Genomic DNA, 19641 nt, shown 5'->3' on the forward strand with positions numbered 1-19641 from the left:
ATACAACAGCAGGTGGATTAGGAACAGCTAGCTTGCTCTTGTGATGATGGTTTGGAAGCCTCACTCCAAAAGAATTTAGACATGGCTTTACAGCCTGCCAGGCTTCAACATGCTTCATGAAACACTAGAATTCATTCTTAAAAATTCTGAAATAATTTTCGAAAACAAAGGGAAAATTTTTGAAAGATTTTTGAAAAATTTTTTGAAAACTTTTTGAAAATAAAATTAGAAGAAAATTACCCAATCTGAGCAACACGATGAATCGTCAGTTGTCCAAACTCGAACAATCCCCGGCAACGGCGCCAAAAACTTGGTATGCGAAATTGTTACTCTCAGGTTGTAAAATTTGTTGTTCGTTTTCTCCCTGGCAATGGCGCCAATAACTGGTGCACAATACCATGGTCCAAACATAACTTCACAACTTTGCACAACTAACCAGCAAGTGCACTGGGTCGTCCAAGTAATAAAACCTTACGTGAGTAAGGGTCGATCCCACAGAGATTGTTGGTATGAAGCAAGCTATGGTCATCTTGTTAATCTCAGTCAGGTGGATATCAAATGGTTATGGAGTTTTTGAATAATAATAATAAATAAACAGAAAATAAAGATAGAAATACTTATGTAATTCATTGGTGAGAATTTCAGATAAGCGTATAGAGATGCTTTCGTTCCTCTGAATCTCTGCTTTCCTGCTGTCTTCATCCAGTCAGTCTTACTCCTTTCCATGGCAAGCTTTCTGTAAGGACATCACCATTGTCAATGGCTACATCACATCCTCTCTGTGAAAATGGTCCAAATGCTCTGTCACGGCATGGCTAATCATCTGGAGGTTCTCGATCATACTGGAATAGGATTTACTACGCCCAGCACTCGCGAGTTTGAAGTTCGTCACAGCCATCCCTTCCCAGATCCTACTCGGAATACCACAGACAAGGTTTAGACTTTCCGAATCTCAGGAATGGCCATCCATGGGTTCTAACTTATACCACGAAGATACTAATAACTCGGACTCGGTCCCCTGTATTAGATATTTAAGAGATACTCATTCTAGCTTTGTTGCATGTAGAACGGAAGTGTTTATCAGGCACGCGTTCATAAGTGAGAATGATGATGAGCGTCACATAATCATCACATTCATCATGTTCTTGGGTGCGAATGGATATCTTGGAAGCGGAATAAGTTGAATTTAATAGAAAATAGTATTACTTTGCATTAAATCATGAGGAACAGCAGAGCTCCACACCTTAATCTATGGAGTGCAGAAACTCTACCGTTTGAAAATACATAAGTGATAATGGTCCAGGCATGGCCGAATGGCCAGCCCCCATGAAAGTCTATGATAGCATAAAACTGATCAAAGATGATCCGAAGATGTAAATACAATAGTAAAAAGTCCTATTTATACTAGACTAGCTACTAGGGTTTACAGAAATAAGTAATTGATGCATAAATCCACTTCCGGGGCCCACTTGGTGTGTGCTTGGACTGAGCTTGAATGTTACACGTGCAGAGGCTTCTTCTGGAGTTGAACGCCAAGTTGTAACGTGTTTTTGGCGTTCAACTCTGGTTCGTGACGTGTTTCTGGCGTTTAACTCCAGACTGCAGCGTAGAACTGGCGTTCAACGCCCTTTTTCATCATCTAAACTCGGCCAAAGTATGGACTATTAAATATTGATGGAAAGCCTTGGATGTCTACTTTCCAACGCAATTGGAAGCGTGCCATTTTGAGTTCTGTAGCTCCAGAAAATCCACTTTGAGTGCAGGGAGGTCAGAATCCAACAGCATCAGTAGTCCTTCTTCAACCTCTGAATCTGATTTTTGCTCAAGTCCCTCAATTTCAGCCAAAAAATACCTGAAATCACAGAAAAACACACAAACTCATAGTAAAGTCCAGAAATGTGAATTTAACATAAAAACTAATAAAAACATCCCTAAAAGTAACTAGATTCTACTAAAAACATACTAAAAACAATGCCAAAAAGCGTATAAATTATCCGCTCATCAGTAACTCCTCATGCTAAATGGTGGGAGCATCATCTCCTTCAATCCTTATTCTTTTATTTTTGTCGGTCATGCATCGTCTCTTTCAATTCTCTTTTTTTTTTTTTGTCAAAGCTCAAAACAATTCTCCAGATGTTCTTGCATTGCTTTGATGATCCATTTAAATGCAAAATCCAAACAATTTTTTTTATATCAAAACATGATGATAAAAAAAAGTTTAAAACAGACTGCATAATCTCATATTATACAAAAACAAAAAGTTTATTTATCCTGAGTAAGCCCGAAAAATTTCAGCTCAATTTTCAAAAACTATAATCACTCACATTAATACAATTGTTTTCCTAAATTAAATGTGCAACCAACTATGACAATCTATCTGTATCATCCTACAATGACAGTCTTTTAGATTTGCAGTTCTATATAGTTATGTTTGGTTTTGAGAATAGGATAAGACAAAAAGATACTGAGAAGAAGACATAAAAAATAGAGACAAAATTTAGAGTTTTTATATTTTGTTTGGGGATAAAATAAAATAAATTATAAAAATTTAATTTATTCTATTTTTTTATTTAAAAAGTTTGAAAACAAAAATATAATAATAAAAAATATAATTATAAAAAAATAAAAAATAAGTTATGTCCTTTATTAGTATTTTTGTGTTCTTCCTATCAGAATAAACACAAAATATATTAATTTAATATTTCTGAACACAGTATCTCTATCCATATATCATCAAACACAATTTTATATTTCAATGTCCTATTCTTATAAACAAACACAACCTATGTTAAAAGAAGCTACACGTTGGTGCTTGGTACCCACAGCTCAACATTCATACCAGAGAATTTCCCAAGAATGAAATGAAAAATGTTATGCCGGCAGCTAGAGAATGCATAATAAAACTATAATGTATTAATTTTCCTTTTCAATAGCTAAGCATTTTGGGAGAAAATAAAAAATGAAAAATATTATATATGTTGATGTGTATTTTTGAAAAACAAATTCCAAACACACGAATCTCACCGGCAAGTGTACCGGGTCGCATCAAGTAATAAAACTCACGGGAGTGAGGTCGATCCCACAGGGATTGAAGGATTGAGCAATTTTTGTTTAGTGGTTGATTTAGTCAAGCAAATCAAGATTTGGTTGAGTGATTTGTAATTAACTGAAATTTAAATTGCATGAAAATTAAAAGGAGAGGGATAATTGCAGTAAAGTAAAGAGAACAGAAAATAAAAGTGCTGAATCTTAAAGAACAAGAAATTAAATGGCAGAAACTTAGAACGCAAGAAATGTAAATTGCAGAATCTTAAAATGTAAGAAATGTAAATTGCTTGAATTATAAAAGGAGTTGGGAATTGGGATTGCAGAAATTAAACACAGAAAAGTAAATTGCAACAAGCAGGGAAGTAAAAGATGAATTTAATTGCAGTAGATCTCAAACAGAAAATGTAAATTGCTTGAAGAAGCGTTCAACAGAGAAATCAAAAGGAAATTTCAGATCTCAGGACCCAAGAGACTAGATAACCAAGTCTAGATATCAATGCCTTCCTAGATCCAAATTCAAAATTCAATTGCAAGAAAAGTAAAGATCAAGCAGTAGAAGAAACACAACCAAATTCAATTTCCAACAGTTGCAGTAAAGTGAGACAGAGAGATCTCAAGGTGAGATTGAGACAGAATTTCCTCAATTCTTCAACCCAAGATTCAAGACAAGTGTAAATGAAATTGAAAACAAGAAAACTAAGAGGAAGAGAATTTGATTCTCCTTCCCCAAGACTCAGAATCTTCAAAATAACTTCTAACCCAAAAGCTCTCCCAAAATCACTCAGCAAAACTAAAAAGGAAAAGCTCCCCCAAAATCACTCAGCAAAACTAAAAAGGAAAAGCTCTATAAAAACTTAAATTCTAAGCTATTTATACACTCTCTTCAAATGATCTTCAAGCCTTGAATTGGGCCTTTGCTCTTGATGGAATTGGGTTGACAAAAGCCTCTGTTGATTGCTCTTGGAGTTGGAGAGAAACCCACTTGTGAACCGGGCCATGAACCAGAAAAGCTTGAGTAAAAGTTTGAGGCAAACTTTTACTCAAGCTTTTCATATCAGCTAGCCTCCTTTGCTGTCATCCACGTTTGAGCCAAAGTTTGAGGTCAAACTTTGAGCCAAACGTGGATCCCTCTTGTATGCCTCTTGGGGTGCTACTTTGTCCTCTTGTCAACGTTGCCAATTTTATGCCCACTATAGACTATTATATATGGTTGGAAAGCTCTGAATGTCAGCTTTCTAACCCAATTGGAATCACCTCAATTGGACATCTACAACTCAAGTTATTCTTGTTGGAAGTATACCCCTTCAGGCTGTTGTGGCGCCAACGTTTGCCTAAAAGCTTGAGGTCAAACGTTGGTGCAAGCTTTTGCTCCCTCCAGGGTGTATTTGTTGTGGCGCCAACGTTTGCCTAAAAGCTTGAGGTCAAACGTTGGTGCAAGCTTTTGCTCTTCTCCAGGGTGTATTTGTTGTGGCGCCAACGTTTGCCTAAAAGCTTGAGGTCAGACGTTGGCGCAAGCTTTTGCTCCATCCAGGGTGAATTCAACTCTTCCAAAAGTTTGAGGCAAGCTTTTGCTCAAGCTTTTTTGTTCTCTCTTGCTCCTTGCCATTTCTTCTTTCTTCAACCTTCTTCAAAGCTCTTTTCACCTATCATCAATCAACCAAGCACATCAAAGCTATGCTCAAAATCATGAGATTGTTATTCTTTCATAATATATGACAATTATAGCACAAAATCTCATGAAATTGTATTAATTTATCCATGGTTGATTGAATCAAAGGAAACATGAAATTCTACCCAATTGGCTTACTTATGGCTCAAGAAAGTGCATAAATTCAATTGAAAACAAAAGAAAAAGACTAGTGAAACTAGGCTAAGATGACTTGTCATCACAACACCAAACTTAAAGCTTGCTTGTCCCCAAGCAAGAAAAGAATTATTGAGAAGAAAGAATGAAATGGAAGAAGATGTTTATGCTAGCAGAGTATTATTGGTAGCTCATGGGATTCTTTGTAGATATGTAAATACTCACTTCTTATTGAAATTTAGGCTTAGAAAGTCTCCTCCAAGCATCAAGCAACACACTGCTATGACCTCTCATTATTCCTTTGCCCTTGATTATTATTTTTTTTCTATAAGCTTTAGTTCAGTGTCATGTGTAACAAGCTCTTTTTTTTCTTTTGTTCTGTTGCCACTTTTGGCTTTTTCTTTTCTCTTTTTGTTTTTCTTTTCAACCAAGGACTTTTATTTGATTGAGATTCATAGACAGTGAGCTACTTTCTACTTAAAAGGAGACAGTCTAGTTCTTTTATTCACTAAAAGTGAGCTATCATACAATCATACATTCATACCACCACTCACTATTATTGTATTTCCAACTAACAAGGAACTATCTTACTTCACATTCCAAACATTTCTTTTATTGAATTAAGGATGCAGGGGACAAAGCATGCATTTAGTTAGGTGAAAGTAAACACACAAGCACACACTTAGACTAGCTTATTTATTGCAAAAAAAAATGATTCTACTTGTACTAGATGAACACTTTAGCAAGACATAAATCAAAGCATTTCTCAACAGCAGAAGTTAAGTATAGATACAACCTATTGGTTTGCAGTTCTTTTGTCCTTCCTTCTGTTGTGCCCCTTTTGAGTTATGATGCATAATGTTCTCAAATGGTGGTTAGTTCCCTGCACAATTCTCAAAAGTTGCTTACTTCTCAAGCCCTTTGGTGACTGGTTAGTATGCATGAATTGAGTGTGGCTTTTGGATTTAATTTGGTGTGGGAACACCAAACTTAATTCCTTGCCACTGTCTCTAATGCAACAGGTTGTACATTTATGAATTCTTTTGGCCTTGCTAAAGGTTATGGAACCAAAACAAAAAAAGCAATTAACTGGTTGAATAATTTGTCTGATTGCTTGGAGCTAGCATTATGCAGGAGGTGAGAGTATGCTTTTAAATGAGATTTTGGTGGAACACCAAACTTAGAATCCTTCATTCTCTTTTAAATTTTTTTGGTGTGCAACACCAAACTTAGCTCATTGCAATACATACTTAATTATTCAACATTTTTATTGAAAAAGATATGAAAAGAAAACTACCTCAGGTTGGGTTGCCTTCCAACAAGCGCTTCTTTATTGTCATTAGCTTGACATTGATCCCCTTAGGGTGGTTGATGACTAAAATGTCGAAGCTTATCCCCCCTCACTGTAAGCCTTCTTTGTGTGCCTTGATGCTCAATTTCAATGTGCTCAAGAGAGAGTACTTGGTTAACAGTGTAGTGATCCTCAGTTCCCAGCTGTTGATATATTAATTGCACCTTGTCGCCTTTAGAGAGTCCTTTAGTTGGGATTTTTTTATTCTTCCACCCTTTGTGAGCCTTCTTCTTGTTTTTCTTCCTTTTTCTTGTTAACCTTTCTTCCTTGACAGTAGCTTTGGTTGTGGTACCTTCCTTCTTGTTTATCATCCTAATTCCTTTTTGAATTCCTTCTCCTCCTTGCACATGCTCATTCTTTTGCTCCCCTGTGTTGTTGGTTGCTTGCCTTGGAAAACAGTCGCTGACTACCTTGCTTCTTTCTTCACTAAATTGTGGTTCTGGAAACACTTTCAGGATAATGCTTTCCTCGTGCATCCTGAGAGTTAGTTCTCCCTGCTCTACATCTATGATGGCTCTAGCAGTGGCCAAAAATGGCCTTTCCAAGATGATTGAATTGTTTTCTTCTTCTTCAGTGTCCAAGATTACAAAGTCCGCAGGAAAAATGAACTTGTCAACCTTAACTAAAAGGTTTTCAATCACTCCTTTGGGATGTACTACTGACTGGTTCACCAATTCCAAGGACATCTGTATTGGTTTCACCTTTCCTATGCCAAGCTTTTTCACTAAAGATGATGGAATTAGATTTATGCTTGCTCCTAAGTCACACATCCCCTTGTTGATAAATAGACTTCCAATGGTGTAAGGTAGGAAGAAACTTCCAGGATCTTCCAGCTTGGGAGGGAGTCTTTTTCTGATGAGCGCACTACATTCTTCAGTGAGAAGCACAGTTTCCTTCTCCAGCCAACTTCTTTTCTTGTTGATGATTTCCTTCAAGAACTTGGCATATAAGGGCATCTGTTCCAATGCCTCAGCCAAGGGAATGTTGATTTCTAGCTTCTTGAAAGTTTCCAGGAAATTGCGAAAATGTTGATCTTTGGTTTCTTTGTTGAACCTCTGGGGATATGGCAGTGGAGGTGTAATGCTCTTCTCCACTTGCTGCTGTCCTTGAACTTTTTCTTTTGAACTGTGTGGCTGGTTGTTCTTCTCTTTGAGTTTCTCAATGCTCTTGTTTGGCGTCACATCTTGATCATTGGCTTCCTCTGCGTGTGTTGGCTTTTCCTCCTCTATTGACCTCTTGCTACTCTCCACTTGCTTCTTTGTAATATCATTGTTACTCATCAATGCTCTCCCACTTCTTAACTGTATCGCCTTGCACTCTTCCTTAGGATTTGGAATTGTGTCACTTGGCAGGGAACTTGATGGTCTCTCTGTTGCAAGGTGTTTAGATAGCTGACCAATTTGCCTCTCCATATTCTTTATGGAGGCTTCTTGGTTCTTGGCTGTCATTTCTTGGTGTTTTCACATTTTGTCTATTAAGGTTTCTAGGTTAGTGATTCTTTGAGATTCTGGTGATGTTTGTGGTGGGTTGTGAGATGTGGATGGTGGATGGTAGGCATTTTGGTTGGTGGGTTGGTTATTGGATTGATAATGGTTGGAGTTGGGGTAGTTGTTTTGGGGTTTTCTGTAAGGGTTTTGGTTAGTTTGCTGATGGTTGTGGTTTTGGTTGTTTCTTGAAGTGTTTTGATTTGAGTTCCTCTGCCATGGTTGTTGGTTCTGGTTGTGATTATCCCCCCATCTGAGGTTTAGGTGATTCTTCCATGATGGATTGTAGGTGTCACCATACACCTCATTTGATCCTTGGTTGTGCATATACTGCACTTGCTCTTGTTGTTGTTCTTCTTGGTTCTCCTCATTCTGCCCCCAAGGGGTTATTGGCTACCATATCAATGAGATTTTGGGCTTCTTCTGCCGTTTTCATTAGTTGTAGAGAGCCTCCTGCTGAATAATCCAAAGCCTCTTGAGATTTCAATGTCAAGCCTTCATAGAAATTCTGTAATCTGTCCCACTCACTAAACATTCCCGGTGGACACTTCCTGATTAGAGCTTTGTATCGTTCCCATGCCTCATACAAGGGTTCAGCATCCATTTGAGTGAATGTTTGCACTTCAGTCTTCAATCTAATAACTCTTTGAGGTGGGTAGAACTTGGCAAAGAACTTGGTTACTAGATCATCCCAACTGTTGATGCTGTCTCTTGGGAAGGATTCCAACCATTGAGTGGCTTTGTCTCTGAGAGAAAATGGAAATAGCAGTAGCTTGTAACTGTCAGGGTGCACACATTGGTTTTGACAGTGCCACAAATCCTCAAGAAGGTGGACAAGTGTTGGTTAGGGTCTTCAAGTGGCCCTCCTCCATAGGAACAATTGTTTTGAACCAAGGTGATGAGTTGTGGCTTTAGTTCAAAGTTATTTGCATTAACATTTGGGGTCAGAATGCTACTCCCACAATGTCTAGGATTTGCACACGTGTAGGAAGCCAAAACACTCATCTGTGGTGGATTATTGTTGTTATTAGCTGCTCCTTCAGCTCCATTTGGTGGAATTGTTAGATGTTCCTCCATATCCTGGAACTCCTCTTCTGATTCCTCTTCTCCAACAATGTTTTTCCCTCTTTCAGCTCTTCTTAATCTTCTGAGGGTTTTTTCGTCTTGTTCACAAAAAGTGGGTGGAACTCTCCTTGTACCTGACATACAACCAAAGCATAAGGATCACACAATACCAGAAAAGCAATAACACTTCAATCCATGGCTGAAGTGAAATATTAGTTAGCTTAGACAAAAATTCAAACAGTTAGCGTGTTAGTCAAAAGTTAAAGAAACAGAAAAGAAAAAGTGCTTGATCTAGATCTCCACTTCACTTAATCATTGTCAATCTATTTCAATCCCCGGCAACAGCGCCAAAAACTTGATGTGTATTTTTGGAAAACGAATTCCAAACGCACGAATCTCACCGGCAAGTGTACCGGGTCGCATCAAGTAATAAAACTCACGGGAGTGAGGTCGATCCCACAGGGATTGAAGGATTGAGCAATTTTTGTTTAGTGGTTGATTTAGTCAAGCGAATCAAGATTTGGTTGAGTGATTTGTAATTAACTGAAATTTAAATTGCATGAAAATTAAAAGGAGAGGGATAATTGCAGTAAAGTAAAGAGAACAGAAAATAAAAGTGCTGAATCTTAAAGAACAAGAAATTAAATGGCAGAAACTTAGAACGCAAGAAATGTAAATTGCAGAATCTTAAAATGCAAGAAATGTAAATTGCTTGAATTATAAAAGGAGTTGGGAATTGGGATTGCAGAAATTAAACACAGAAAAGTAAATTGCAACAAGCAGGGAAGTAAAAGATGAATTTAATTGCAGTAGATCTCAAACAGAAAATGTAAATTGCTTGAAGAAGCGTTCAACAGAGAAATCAAAAGGAAATTTCAGATCTCAGGACCCAAGAGACTAGATAACCAAGTCTAGATCTCAATGCCTTCCTAGATCCAAATTCAGAATTCAATTGCAAGAAAAGTAAAGATCAAGCAGTAGAAGAAACACAACCAAATTCAATTTCCAACAGTTGCAGTAAAGTGAGACAGAGAGATCTCAAGGTGAGATTGAGACAGAATTTCCTCAATTCTTCTACCCAAGATTCAAGACAAGTGTAAATAAAATTGAAAACAAGAAAACTAAGAGGAAGAGAATTCGATTCTCCTTCCCCAAGACTCAGAATCTCCAAAATAACTTCTAACCCAAAAGCTCTCCCAAAATCACTCAGCAAAACTAAAAAGGAAAAGCTCCCCCAAAATCACTCAGCAAAACTAAAAAGGAAAAGCTCTATAAAAACTTAAATTCTAAGCTATTTATACATTCTCTTCAAATGATCTTCAAGCCTTGAATTGGGCCTTTGCTCTTGATGGAATTGGGTTGACAAAAGCCTCTGTTGATTGCTCTTGGAGTTGGAGAGAAACCCACTTGTGAACCGGGCCATGAACCAGAAAAGCTTGAGTAAAAGTTTGAGGCAAACTTTTACTCAAGCTTTTCATATCAGCTAGCCTCCTTTGCTGTCATCCACGTTTGAGCCAAAGTTTGAGGTCAAACTTTGAGCCAAACGTGGATCCCTCTTGTATGCCTCTTGGGGTGCTACTTTGTCCTCTTGTCAACGTTTCCAATTTTATGCCCACTATAGACTATTATATATGGTTGGAAAGCTCTGAATGTCAGCTTTCTAACCCAATTGGAATCACCTCAATTGGACATCTACAACTCAAGTTATTCTTGTTGGAAGTATACCCCCTTCAAGCTGTTGTGGCGCCAACATTTGCCTAAAAGCTTGAGGTCAAACGTTGGCGCAAGCTTTTGCTTTCTCCAGGGTGTATTTGTTGTGGCGCCAATGTTTGCCTAAAATCTTGAGGTCAAACGTTGGCGCAAGCTTTTGCTCCATCCAGGGTGAATTCAACTCTTCCAAAAGTTTGAGCTAAAGTTTGAGGCAAGCTTTTGCTCAAGCTTTTTTGTTCTCTCTTGCTCCTTGCCATTTCTTCTTTCTTTAACCTTCTTCAAAGCTCTTTTCACCTATCATCAATCAACCAAGCACATCAAAGCTATGCTCAAAATCATGAGATTGTTATTCTTTCATAATATATGACAATTATAGCACAAAATCTCATGAAATTGTATTAATTTATCCATGGTTGATTGAATCAAAGGAAACATGAAATTCTACCCAATTGGCTTACTTATGGCTCAAGAAAGTGCATAAATTCAATTGAAAACAAAAGAAAAAGACTAGTGAAACTAGGCTAAGATGACTTGTCATCACATGTCAGGGTTTTTCACAAATGAGAAATATGGACATTATAATTAATTACTAGAGTATAAAATACGGGAAGAAGATAACTGTCCTTATTAAGAGGCTTTTAGAAAATTCATCAAGCCAAATACTACAACAATAATTATTCAAAAATAAAGTGGTGAAACTACTTGGCTGCTACATTCATATAGAAGAAAGATTGCTAGTTTATGAATTTATGTGGAACAAAAGCTTAGGCCTTAGACTCTCTCATATTTAATTTGGTCTAGTCTTAAAGTAAGAACTTTATGATTATTCAATAATTCACCTTTAAATTAAGGCAAAATCTCTCGTGTAGAAATTGATGCGGCTTCTACACGTGTAGAAATGGCGTGGACAGGTGCAACGTGCGACAAGTGTGTGAGTGAAGGAGCAGATGTGACCTGCTGCAGGAAAGGCATCCTCTCAATTCAGGAAGTGCAACTCCCTCCACGTGATCTGGAAACATTATCAGGTTGTGTAATTAGGCTAAGTAAGGATAATTAGTATTAGTTGAACATGGGCCTCATGTTATTAGCCCTTTTTTGCACATGTTGAATGTTTCCTAAAATATTGATGGGCTAAGTTTTGGTGGGCTATGTGATTTACAGGAGTTAGAATAAAATCTTACAGGAGAAGGCAAAAAATATGTAAAGAAAAAGGTGAATTGGAGAAAGAAATTCAATTGGGGTTTTTTTCTATAAGGGTTTTCCCACTGTGAGTATCGGACCCCTTGGAGTAGAGTTATTTGAGAAGAGGTAACTATATCAAGTGTAGTGGAGTTGCCCTTTCTTTGATGGTTGTCGAGCCGGCTCAGATTGGTAGGCGTGGTATAGGGTTTAGGGAGGTTGGCTGGTTAACGCGTTAGATTTACGGGAGATCTGCGTGTCATCGGTGTAAAATTGACAATGTTAAAGGTATGAGTGTGTGAACGAATTCTTAGTTGCTATTTATGTCTATGATTTTAGAGCTATATGACTGCTTGTGAAGAAATGCAGATATAAAGTATTGTTGAAAATTGATAAGGGTATAACTAGTTATCTTTTTTTTTATTTTTGGTGAGACATGTTGTTTATGGTTTTTATAATTTAGTTGAAAAATAATTTTTTTTTATGAAATATTAGAACGAATAAAATAGTATAAAATTATTTGTTTGTATTATTTTTTATTTCATAGTTGGAATTCATTTAGTTCAACGTAATTTAACATGATAAGCTTATGTTTGTTATCATGAAGTAAAAAAATAAGAGTAAAATTGAAATGTTGTTGACGTTTAATGAAAAGAATATATATGAGAGTGAAAATCAGATGAACAACTTGTTCCAAACGAAATACATCATCATGATGGTTTATGTAAGTATTCAATAGATGATTTGTGACTTGTGATAAACTGAAATCGGTGATATTAGGCCTTGGGAATTTAACTTAGAAAATTTATTACACCACTTATTTTATGTAGTCATGGTAGTGTTATGTGTATTTTGACTAATTGTTATTTAATTTGGTATTTGCAATGAAGTATCTGGTGGATGCAAAGTTAGGAATGGTTGTATTTGTGGAGTGATACTTGTTAGTGTGAATGTGCCTAGTATTGCCGGAGGGATTTGTAATGTGTCATAGAAGTATTAAGTAGTATCAATATTCTTTTCATACGGATCGGACTTGTAATACATTAGGGAGCGTGAGGAAATTAGATGACTAGTTATTTGCTGATTAATTTTTTTTATCAGATGGAATACACTGGTCATAGCGAGAAATTCTACATGGAGGATGAAAGCGATTGTGTTGGCGATGTAGTCAGTTCAGATGCTGATGAATTTGATGCTGAGCAATTGGATCCAAGTGGGCAGAATGACGTATCGGATTATGGAGATGTATTTGGTCTTACCGCAGCTGAAATAGAGAACAAGGTTTTCAGAATGGAGGAGCGTGCTTATGAATTCTATATGAGGTTTGGGAAGTGCCATGGGTTTGCAGTACGCAAGGGAGACTATGGGAAGGATGATGACGGAAATGTAATTAGGAGGAGATTCTTTTGCAACAGAGTTGGGTTAAGGGATGAAAAGCACTATAATAGATTAGATAGAAAAAGATGTCATAAGCCTGAGACACGAACAAACTGCCAGGCTAAGTTGTCGATATATCTTGACAAAGAAAGTTCGAACTGGAAGGTCCGGAAAGTCATCCTCGAGCACAACCATGAGTTAGTAGCTAGGTGTATGGTACACTTGATTCCAAAGTTCCGTCGGGTTTCAGGTGCGGCAAAGGATCAGCTAGATGGTATGCAAAGTTATGGGCTACCTACGTCAAAGATACTTGGGTACATGGCAGGGATTGCCGGGGGGTATTCACTATTGGGTTTCACAAAGAAGGATGCTTATAACTACCTTGACCAGACTAAGCACGCTAAGATCGCAGATGGGGATGCAAATTCTGCCATTGTCTATTTGGAGGGAAAGGCTTCTGTGGACCCCATGGCAATGGCGAGGTATAACCTGACTAAGGAGGGTATGTTGGCCAACTTGTTTTGGGCCGATGGAATGAGCAGAGTTGATTACCAACACTTTGGTGATGTCATCGCGTTCGATTCGACGTACAAAAAGAACAAGTACAGGAGACCGCTTGTAATATTCTCGGGCGCAAACAACTACAAACAGACGACGATCTTCGGGTTCGGGTTAGTGTTGGACGAGACAATTGCTTCGTACAAGTGGATGCTAGAAAATTTCCTTGAGGTGATGTGTAATAAATTGCCATCTGTTGTAGTCACAGACGGTGATGATGCCATTATTGCCGCAGTTACGGAAGTTTTTCCTAGTGCTACCCATCGCCTATGTGCTTGGCATCTACAAAAGAATGTTACATCTAATGGGAACGAGAAGATGTTCAGGGACTTGTTTTCGAGGTGGTTGTATGCGGATATGTCGATAGATGACTTTGAAGCGGAATGGGCTGAAGCAGCGGATGAATACGGGTTACATGATAAGTTGTGGGCAATGCAGATGTACGAAAAAAGAAAGATGTGGGCGAATGCATACCTTCGTGACAAGTTCTGTGCTAGGTTTCGTACCACATCGCGATGCGAGGGTATAAATTCGCATGTGAAGAAATTCCTTAGCTCGAAGCACACTATACTGGAGCTTGTGCAAAATCTTGAGCTAGTCCTTCGTGAATACCGGAACAATGAGATGGTTGCACAGTTCAACTCCATTTATAATGTCCCTGTTATGACGACGTGCCTCAATCCAATCGAAAAATGTGCTGCCATGGTATATACACGGACCATTTTCACCAACGTGAAAAAGGAGATAGATGCGGTTGGAGCTCTAAACTTTGTTAGTAAGCGGAGGGTGTCAACGACGGTAGTTTACACAATGGAAGAGTATGGTAATCCCGGAAAGCCAGTGGTTACTTTGATCGACATGAACACAACAAAGTTGGAGTGTAGATGTAACTTTTGTGCTAAAGAGGGGATACCTTGTCGACATATATTTTTTGTGATGAAGCATGAGCACTTGAAGACAATTCCTCATCGGTTAATTTTGAAACGATGGCGAAAGGACGTTAAGGCCGTTGAAGACTACTCGGAGAAGAAGGACGTGGCCGATGATCGGGGATTCTTGCTTCAGCATGGTGCCTTACATGCGGCGGCTCAGTGGTTGTTGTTTCTTAGTGCGCAGAGCCATGAGCTATTTAATGTAGCGATGAGGGGAATTCGTAGCATGTGTGTTGACATGGAGGGATTGTGCGGGGATGGCTATGATCAGACCAACACAGATCCTGAAGTTGGTGTGCGTGATCCAACTGTCATGCGGACGAAGGGGGCTCCTAGTACCCGGGGGGTAAGGGATAGGAAAAGAAGATGCACGACTTGCAGGCGAACTGGGCACACCAAGCGAAGGTGCGTTGAAGGGTTCAAAAAGGCGTCTGTAAAGCTGCACGACTTGGAAGACGATGCTGATGTGACACCACACAAAGAAAAGGTTGGTCTAAACATGTTTCATGTTGTTGTGTTGAAATGGGTATCTGATTGTGGTTATGGTATATGGGTGGACTGAGAATTTAAAAGTTTTTCTCCTTGATTCTAATTTTTGTCGCTTATTTGAACTAGCTATATGTTGATTATTAAAACTGTTATGAGGTCTGGTTATGAGATAGAAGTTTCTAGAGTCTATTTTGTTATTTGTCTTTGTGCTTATCTTGTTCTTGATTATCGGTTTGTGTCCTCTTTGTGAAAAGTTGGCATTTTGATAACAGTGCATTTCCATTAAGTTTGATTGGTCGTTTCTGATAAATACATGAAAATTAGCACTCTTTGAATTCTAGATTTAAGTGTGGTTTGCTGATAATAAAATATGGCTTTGAAATTGGATTTATGAAACCTAGTTTTGAAATTGGATTTTTGGTTTAGAAATATGGTTTTCGAGGCTTGATAAATCTGAATTTGAAGCAGGCGTCTCAAAAAATAGAGTCACGTTACGTTAGATTTGGAAATTAAAAAATCAGATTTACAAAAATGGTTTTCAACGTTGATGTCCAAAAACTGGCTTCAATAATGCTTTGGAAATAAAGCTGTGTTTACATGTTAAAGCAGGTTTATCTTTTTAATCCGGATGCATCTTGGTGTCATGAACCATAGAACTGGTTATAAAGTGGATGTTGTTCTTGGTGATTCATTGTTGCAATATGTTGTTATTGTGTACCCTGTTAAGTAATTTTTGAGTGACTCCCCAAAATTGAACCAGGTACCAAAGGGTAGAAGTGGTCAGGTGGATGGGGAAGAAGGCATAGCAGCCGATTGTGAGTTTGATCGCTTCATTGGAACAGCGCAAAGTGAGACGGTTAAAGCCAATGCGTGCATGCCGGAGGGAAATTGGGCTATTGAGGTGCTGGACCTCCTTCGTTCACTCCACGCACATGTTGAGTACAAATGACAAGTTGTACCATTCACGAGTTTGTTACATAATTGATGATGTTGAAGCAATGTACTTCTTAGAGGGACCTTTCGGATACTAATTTGTATGATATGAATATTATATGTAGCTGGTCGCACTAGTACTCTGTTAGAACATTATTAACGAGTTGACCTATGCAGAGTTTGGTCTTATCTAAGTATTCTTTTGATTTGTGGATCTTGGGCGTCTTGACATGGTCAAGAGTATGTTATTATGGATCTCAACAAGGTACCCGCAGGAATAGGCTCAGTCGTGTTTATTTTAATATCCTTGTTTCTATGTCAAAACATTTCAAATCTAACCGGGTTGATTTTCCTATACATTGGCATGCACTAAATCATCCCAATTCATTAACAGAAACATATAATCCAGGAGTACTCATAAATCTGCTTGTTAATAGTTTTGCTCACAAAATCCGACCTATGTGAAGTTCATACGATATCTTGTAATCATCTTTTGATTTCAAAGAAAGAAATTTTTTAACCAAGAAAGTTAACAAATAAAATTAAGGCTTTTTTATTTAAATAAAATAATAGAAGATCAAATTTACGTGAATCTCCTAAATGAAATTTTAAAACGTGAATCCCCTAAATATCATTAAATTTGTAATTTTATAAAATATATATTTTATTATTTTATTTTTAAAAATTAATTTTTTATTTTATTATTTTATCAATTTATTCAATTCAAAAGATTTTAATCTAACATTAAATATTAAAATAATTCTAATCCGAACAATAGATTCTTTATCTACATGATAGAGAATTAGATAACATATTTTATGTCGAGAGAATAGCACTGATTTAGCCAAATAGCAATCAATAATTGGTTAGAGGATACAATAAGTAACATTATCATAAAAATAAAGTGAAAAAATCAAAATACATAGATATAGATGTAGAATTTTAAAAAATAATTGAGTTGAGTACTTGACGTACTAAAATTAATTTTATAAAATATTTATTGTGTGAATATTTGTAGATATAGATCAAATTCATTTCAATATCCTATTAAAATTAAAACTGGGTTTACCTCAATTTTAAAACCTAACTCAAGAAATAAAAATATTTTTATATTCATAAATTATTTAGACATATAACAAAAAAAATATAACTATCTGAACATAATATAAACAAATTTTGGATATAACTATCTAACACTTGATTAAAATTTTTAAATTGAATAAATTGATAAAATAATAAAATAAAAATTTAATTTTTAAAAATAAAATAATAAAAAATATATTTTATAAAATTACAAATTTAATAATGTTAATTTTTTTAGATATTGTCTTTGAAATAAAAATAGATTTATTCATACACAATAATTTAGTCTGTTAAATGAAGTTTTTTTTTATTTATTTTAGAAGATAAATCTTTGTTGTAACAAAATTATTTTTTATATTATTTTTTAACTAATTAAAATTTTCACCTACTAAATTTATTGAAAAATTAATATTCAACCTAAAAATATTTAAGTACAAATTAAAATTATATCTAAATATATCTATTAGTTTTGGATTTGCACGTAAATCGTACTTGGGTGCTGAGATTGTGTATTTACACGTAAACCGTGCTATGATTTGCTCATAGTGTATAATGCATGACGAGTCTTCTATATCACTAGGTTAAGTGGAAGAAAATGCAGGGGGTGTCAATGAAAACCACAATACAATTAACATTCCACACGGTGCGACTCTGGCAGACTCCGCAATTGAAGATGGAGCCACTTGGCATATGCTCCATGCAACTAAAGTCACATTTTTTGGAGCCAAGCTTTCATAATAACTGAGATCTCCAAAAACAGAGAACGAGGATGAGAGGATTGGTTTGTTAGGATGGGTCGGTCCGTCTGTGTGTCGGGTAAAGGGTCGGTTTTGGTTGGGCCGGATCAGTGATATGGGCTACGGCAAGGTCCAAAAAAAAAGTGTAAACCTAGAGAGAAAGTTCCGAGACGAGCTTGTTTTCACAGTGAAGGATCCTCACTAACCAAGCTTAAGGGTTACCAAAAAATCTTGAATGAGGTTGGAAAAAAATTTTTCAACCACAATATTGCAGCTCTCCTTTTCAAACTAAAACTTATTTCTTATCTAGATCAGGCGCGAAGATATAAGCCACGACCACCAACTCTAAAGTCGACAAGTTCATTCCGGCAGGTGGATAGAAGGAAAGATCTAACCACAGCGGCAGGCCACATATCTCAACGAAATCCGGCGCCATGACATCAACATGTCCAGGTGACTTCAAGACTTCTTGTTGGATTTGGTTTGAGTTCAAACCACCCACAGCATCGTCCCCTGACCAGTAATCAAGTTTTCGCTGCACAAAATTGCCACATCAGAAAATAACTAGAACCGCTAGGACCTTAGAACCGCTGAATATTAACAAAAACTAATTGCCAACGGTACCAAGAAAACAAAACATACCTTAACCACCTTCAAAGGTTGCCTTGATGTCCCTTTCCTGGACACAACCTTGGACGTTCTGGCTTGCTTTTTTCCTTCTGCCGAGCACTTACTTGACTTCACAAGGTCTTCCGCCTCCCCTCTGATGTTACTTAAAATGGATTCAGCATTTCTAATAACGGCTTCCACCTCTCTAGTTGGCTTATCAACTTTTTTTGTCGTCCTCTGTTTGCTGGAACTCGCATTAGTAACACTACCCCTTCGTGTACTTGAAAAAACCACAGCACGTTTCTTCTTCATGTCATCATCGGCAACCGTGGCTTCTCCTTTGCGCCTCGCCGCGTAGTCTTCCCACAACATGGCGATTACTTTACAGTTCTCTGCCGCAAGCTCCAACAATCCTTTTATCTGCTTTCCTTGAGACTCCATGACTTTCTGCACAGCTCGATCGTTGTCCATCAACAGCTACAACAGAAAAACGTGTAATGTCGACAATGATAAAACAAGTATGGAAACTTGCAACACTAGTACCATTAACAATATCACCGTACTGACCTCATGTATCTTGTTGAACACAGCCATGATCCTGTCCTCCGGAGCAGATCCATCCTCTTCATGTGCATTCTTCTTCTCCCTATTGATGCAAATAACAAATGACTGAGTACCTTCAAACATGAACCCTTCACATGGCTATGCATATGTCGACATGGAAAACAAAGACATACCTCACGATCTCATCTAACACGGATGCCTCAACCGATGCAAAGTTCGGAGGAACTTCAGTTGATCCTGGAGCTTCATCAATGCCATTCTTTTGATCACCCATTTTCATCCCTCAGGAATCCAAATTTACGCGCCAAATGGAACTTAGGACAATTACTGGGGTGTTCCTACTACCAGTACAACGGGACAAGTGACTTTATTAACCCAGGTGTCAATTCCTTTCTTTCACTAGGATAGGCCCGGCTTTGCACAAAGGGAATGAAAGGCGACCGAAGGCCCAACCATTGAGGCCCAACAAAATTTCTTGATGAGTTTGAAAAACTCTAATTTAATTTAGTGATGATCAAACATTATTAATATGATTAATTGCAAAATTATTAAGTTGATTTTAATTTATAAATATTGATTTAAATAATTTTACTATGCAGAATTTTACATTTGGGCCGAACAGAAAAGAAAAATGATACAAGCCCAATTATATTGAAAATACATTCAGCATTGATACTAAATTAATTTAATGTTTATGGCTGAATAGTTGTTGTGTTAT

At 37.2% G+C, this 19641-nt stretch overlaps 1 protein-coding gene across 1 annotated transcript; it reads left to right on the top strand.

Moving 5' to 3' along the window:
• Positions 1 to 12742: 12742 nt before the first annotated feature.
• On the top strand, positions 12743 to 15946 carry LOC107610650 (protein FAR1-RELATED SEQUENCE 5-like). The gene is made up of 2 exons (XM_088495416.1): positions 12743 to 15034; positions 15758 to 15946. The coding sequence occupies exons 1-2, from the start codon at positions 12743 to 12745 to the stop codon at positions 15944 to 15946; spliced, it is 2481 nt and encodes an 826-aa protein (XP_088351542.1).
• The last annotated feature ends 3695 nt before the right edge of the window (positions 15947 to 19641 follow it).

The sequence above is a fragment of the Arachis ipaensis genome, chromosome B8, assembly GCF_059453495.1.
Source record: "Arachis ipaensis isolate K30076 ecotype BB chromosome B8, ASM5945349v1, whole genome shotgun sequence".
NCBI lineage: Eukaryota > Viridiplantae > Streptophyta > Magnoliopsida > Fabales > Fabaceae > Arachis > Arachis ipaensis.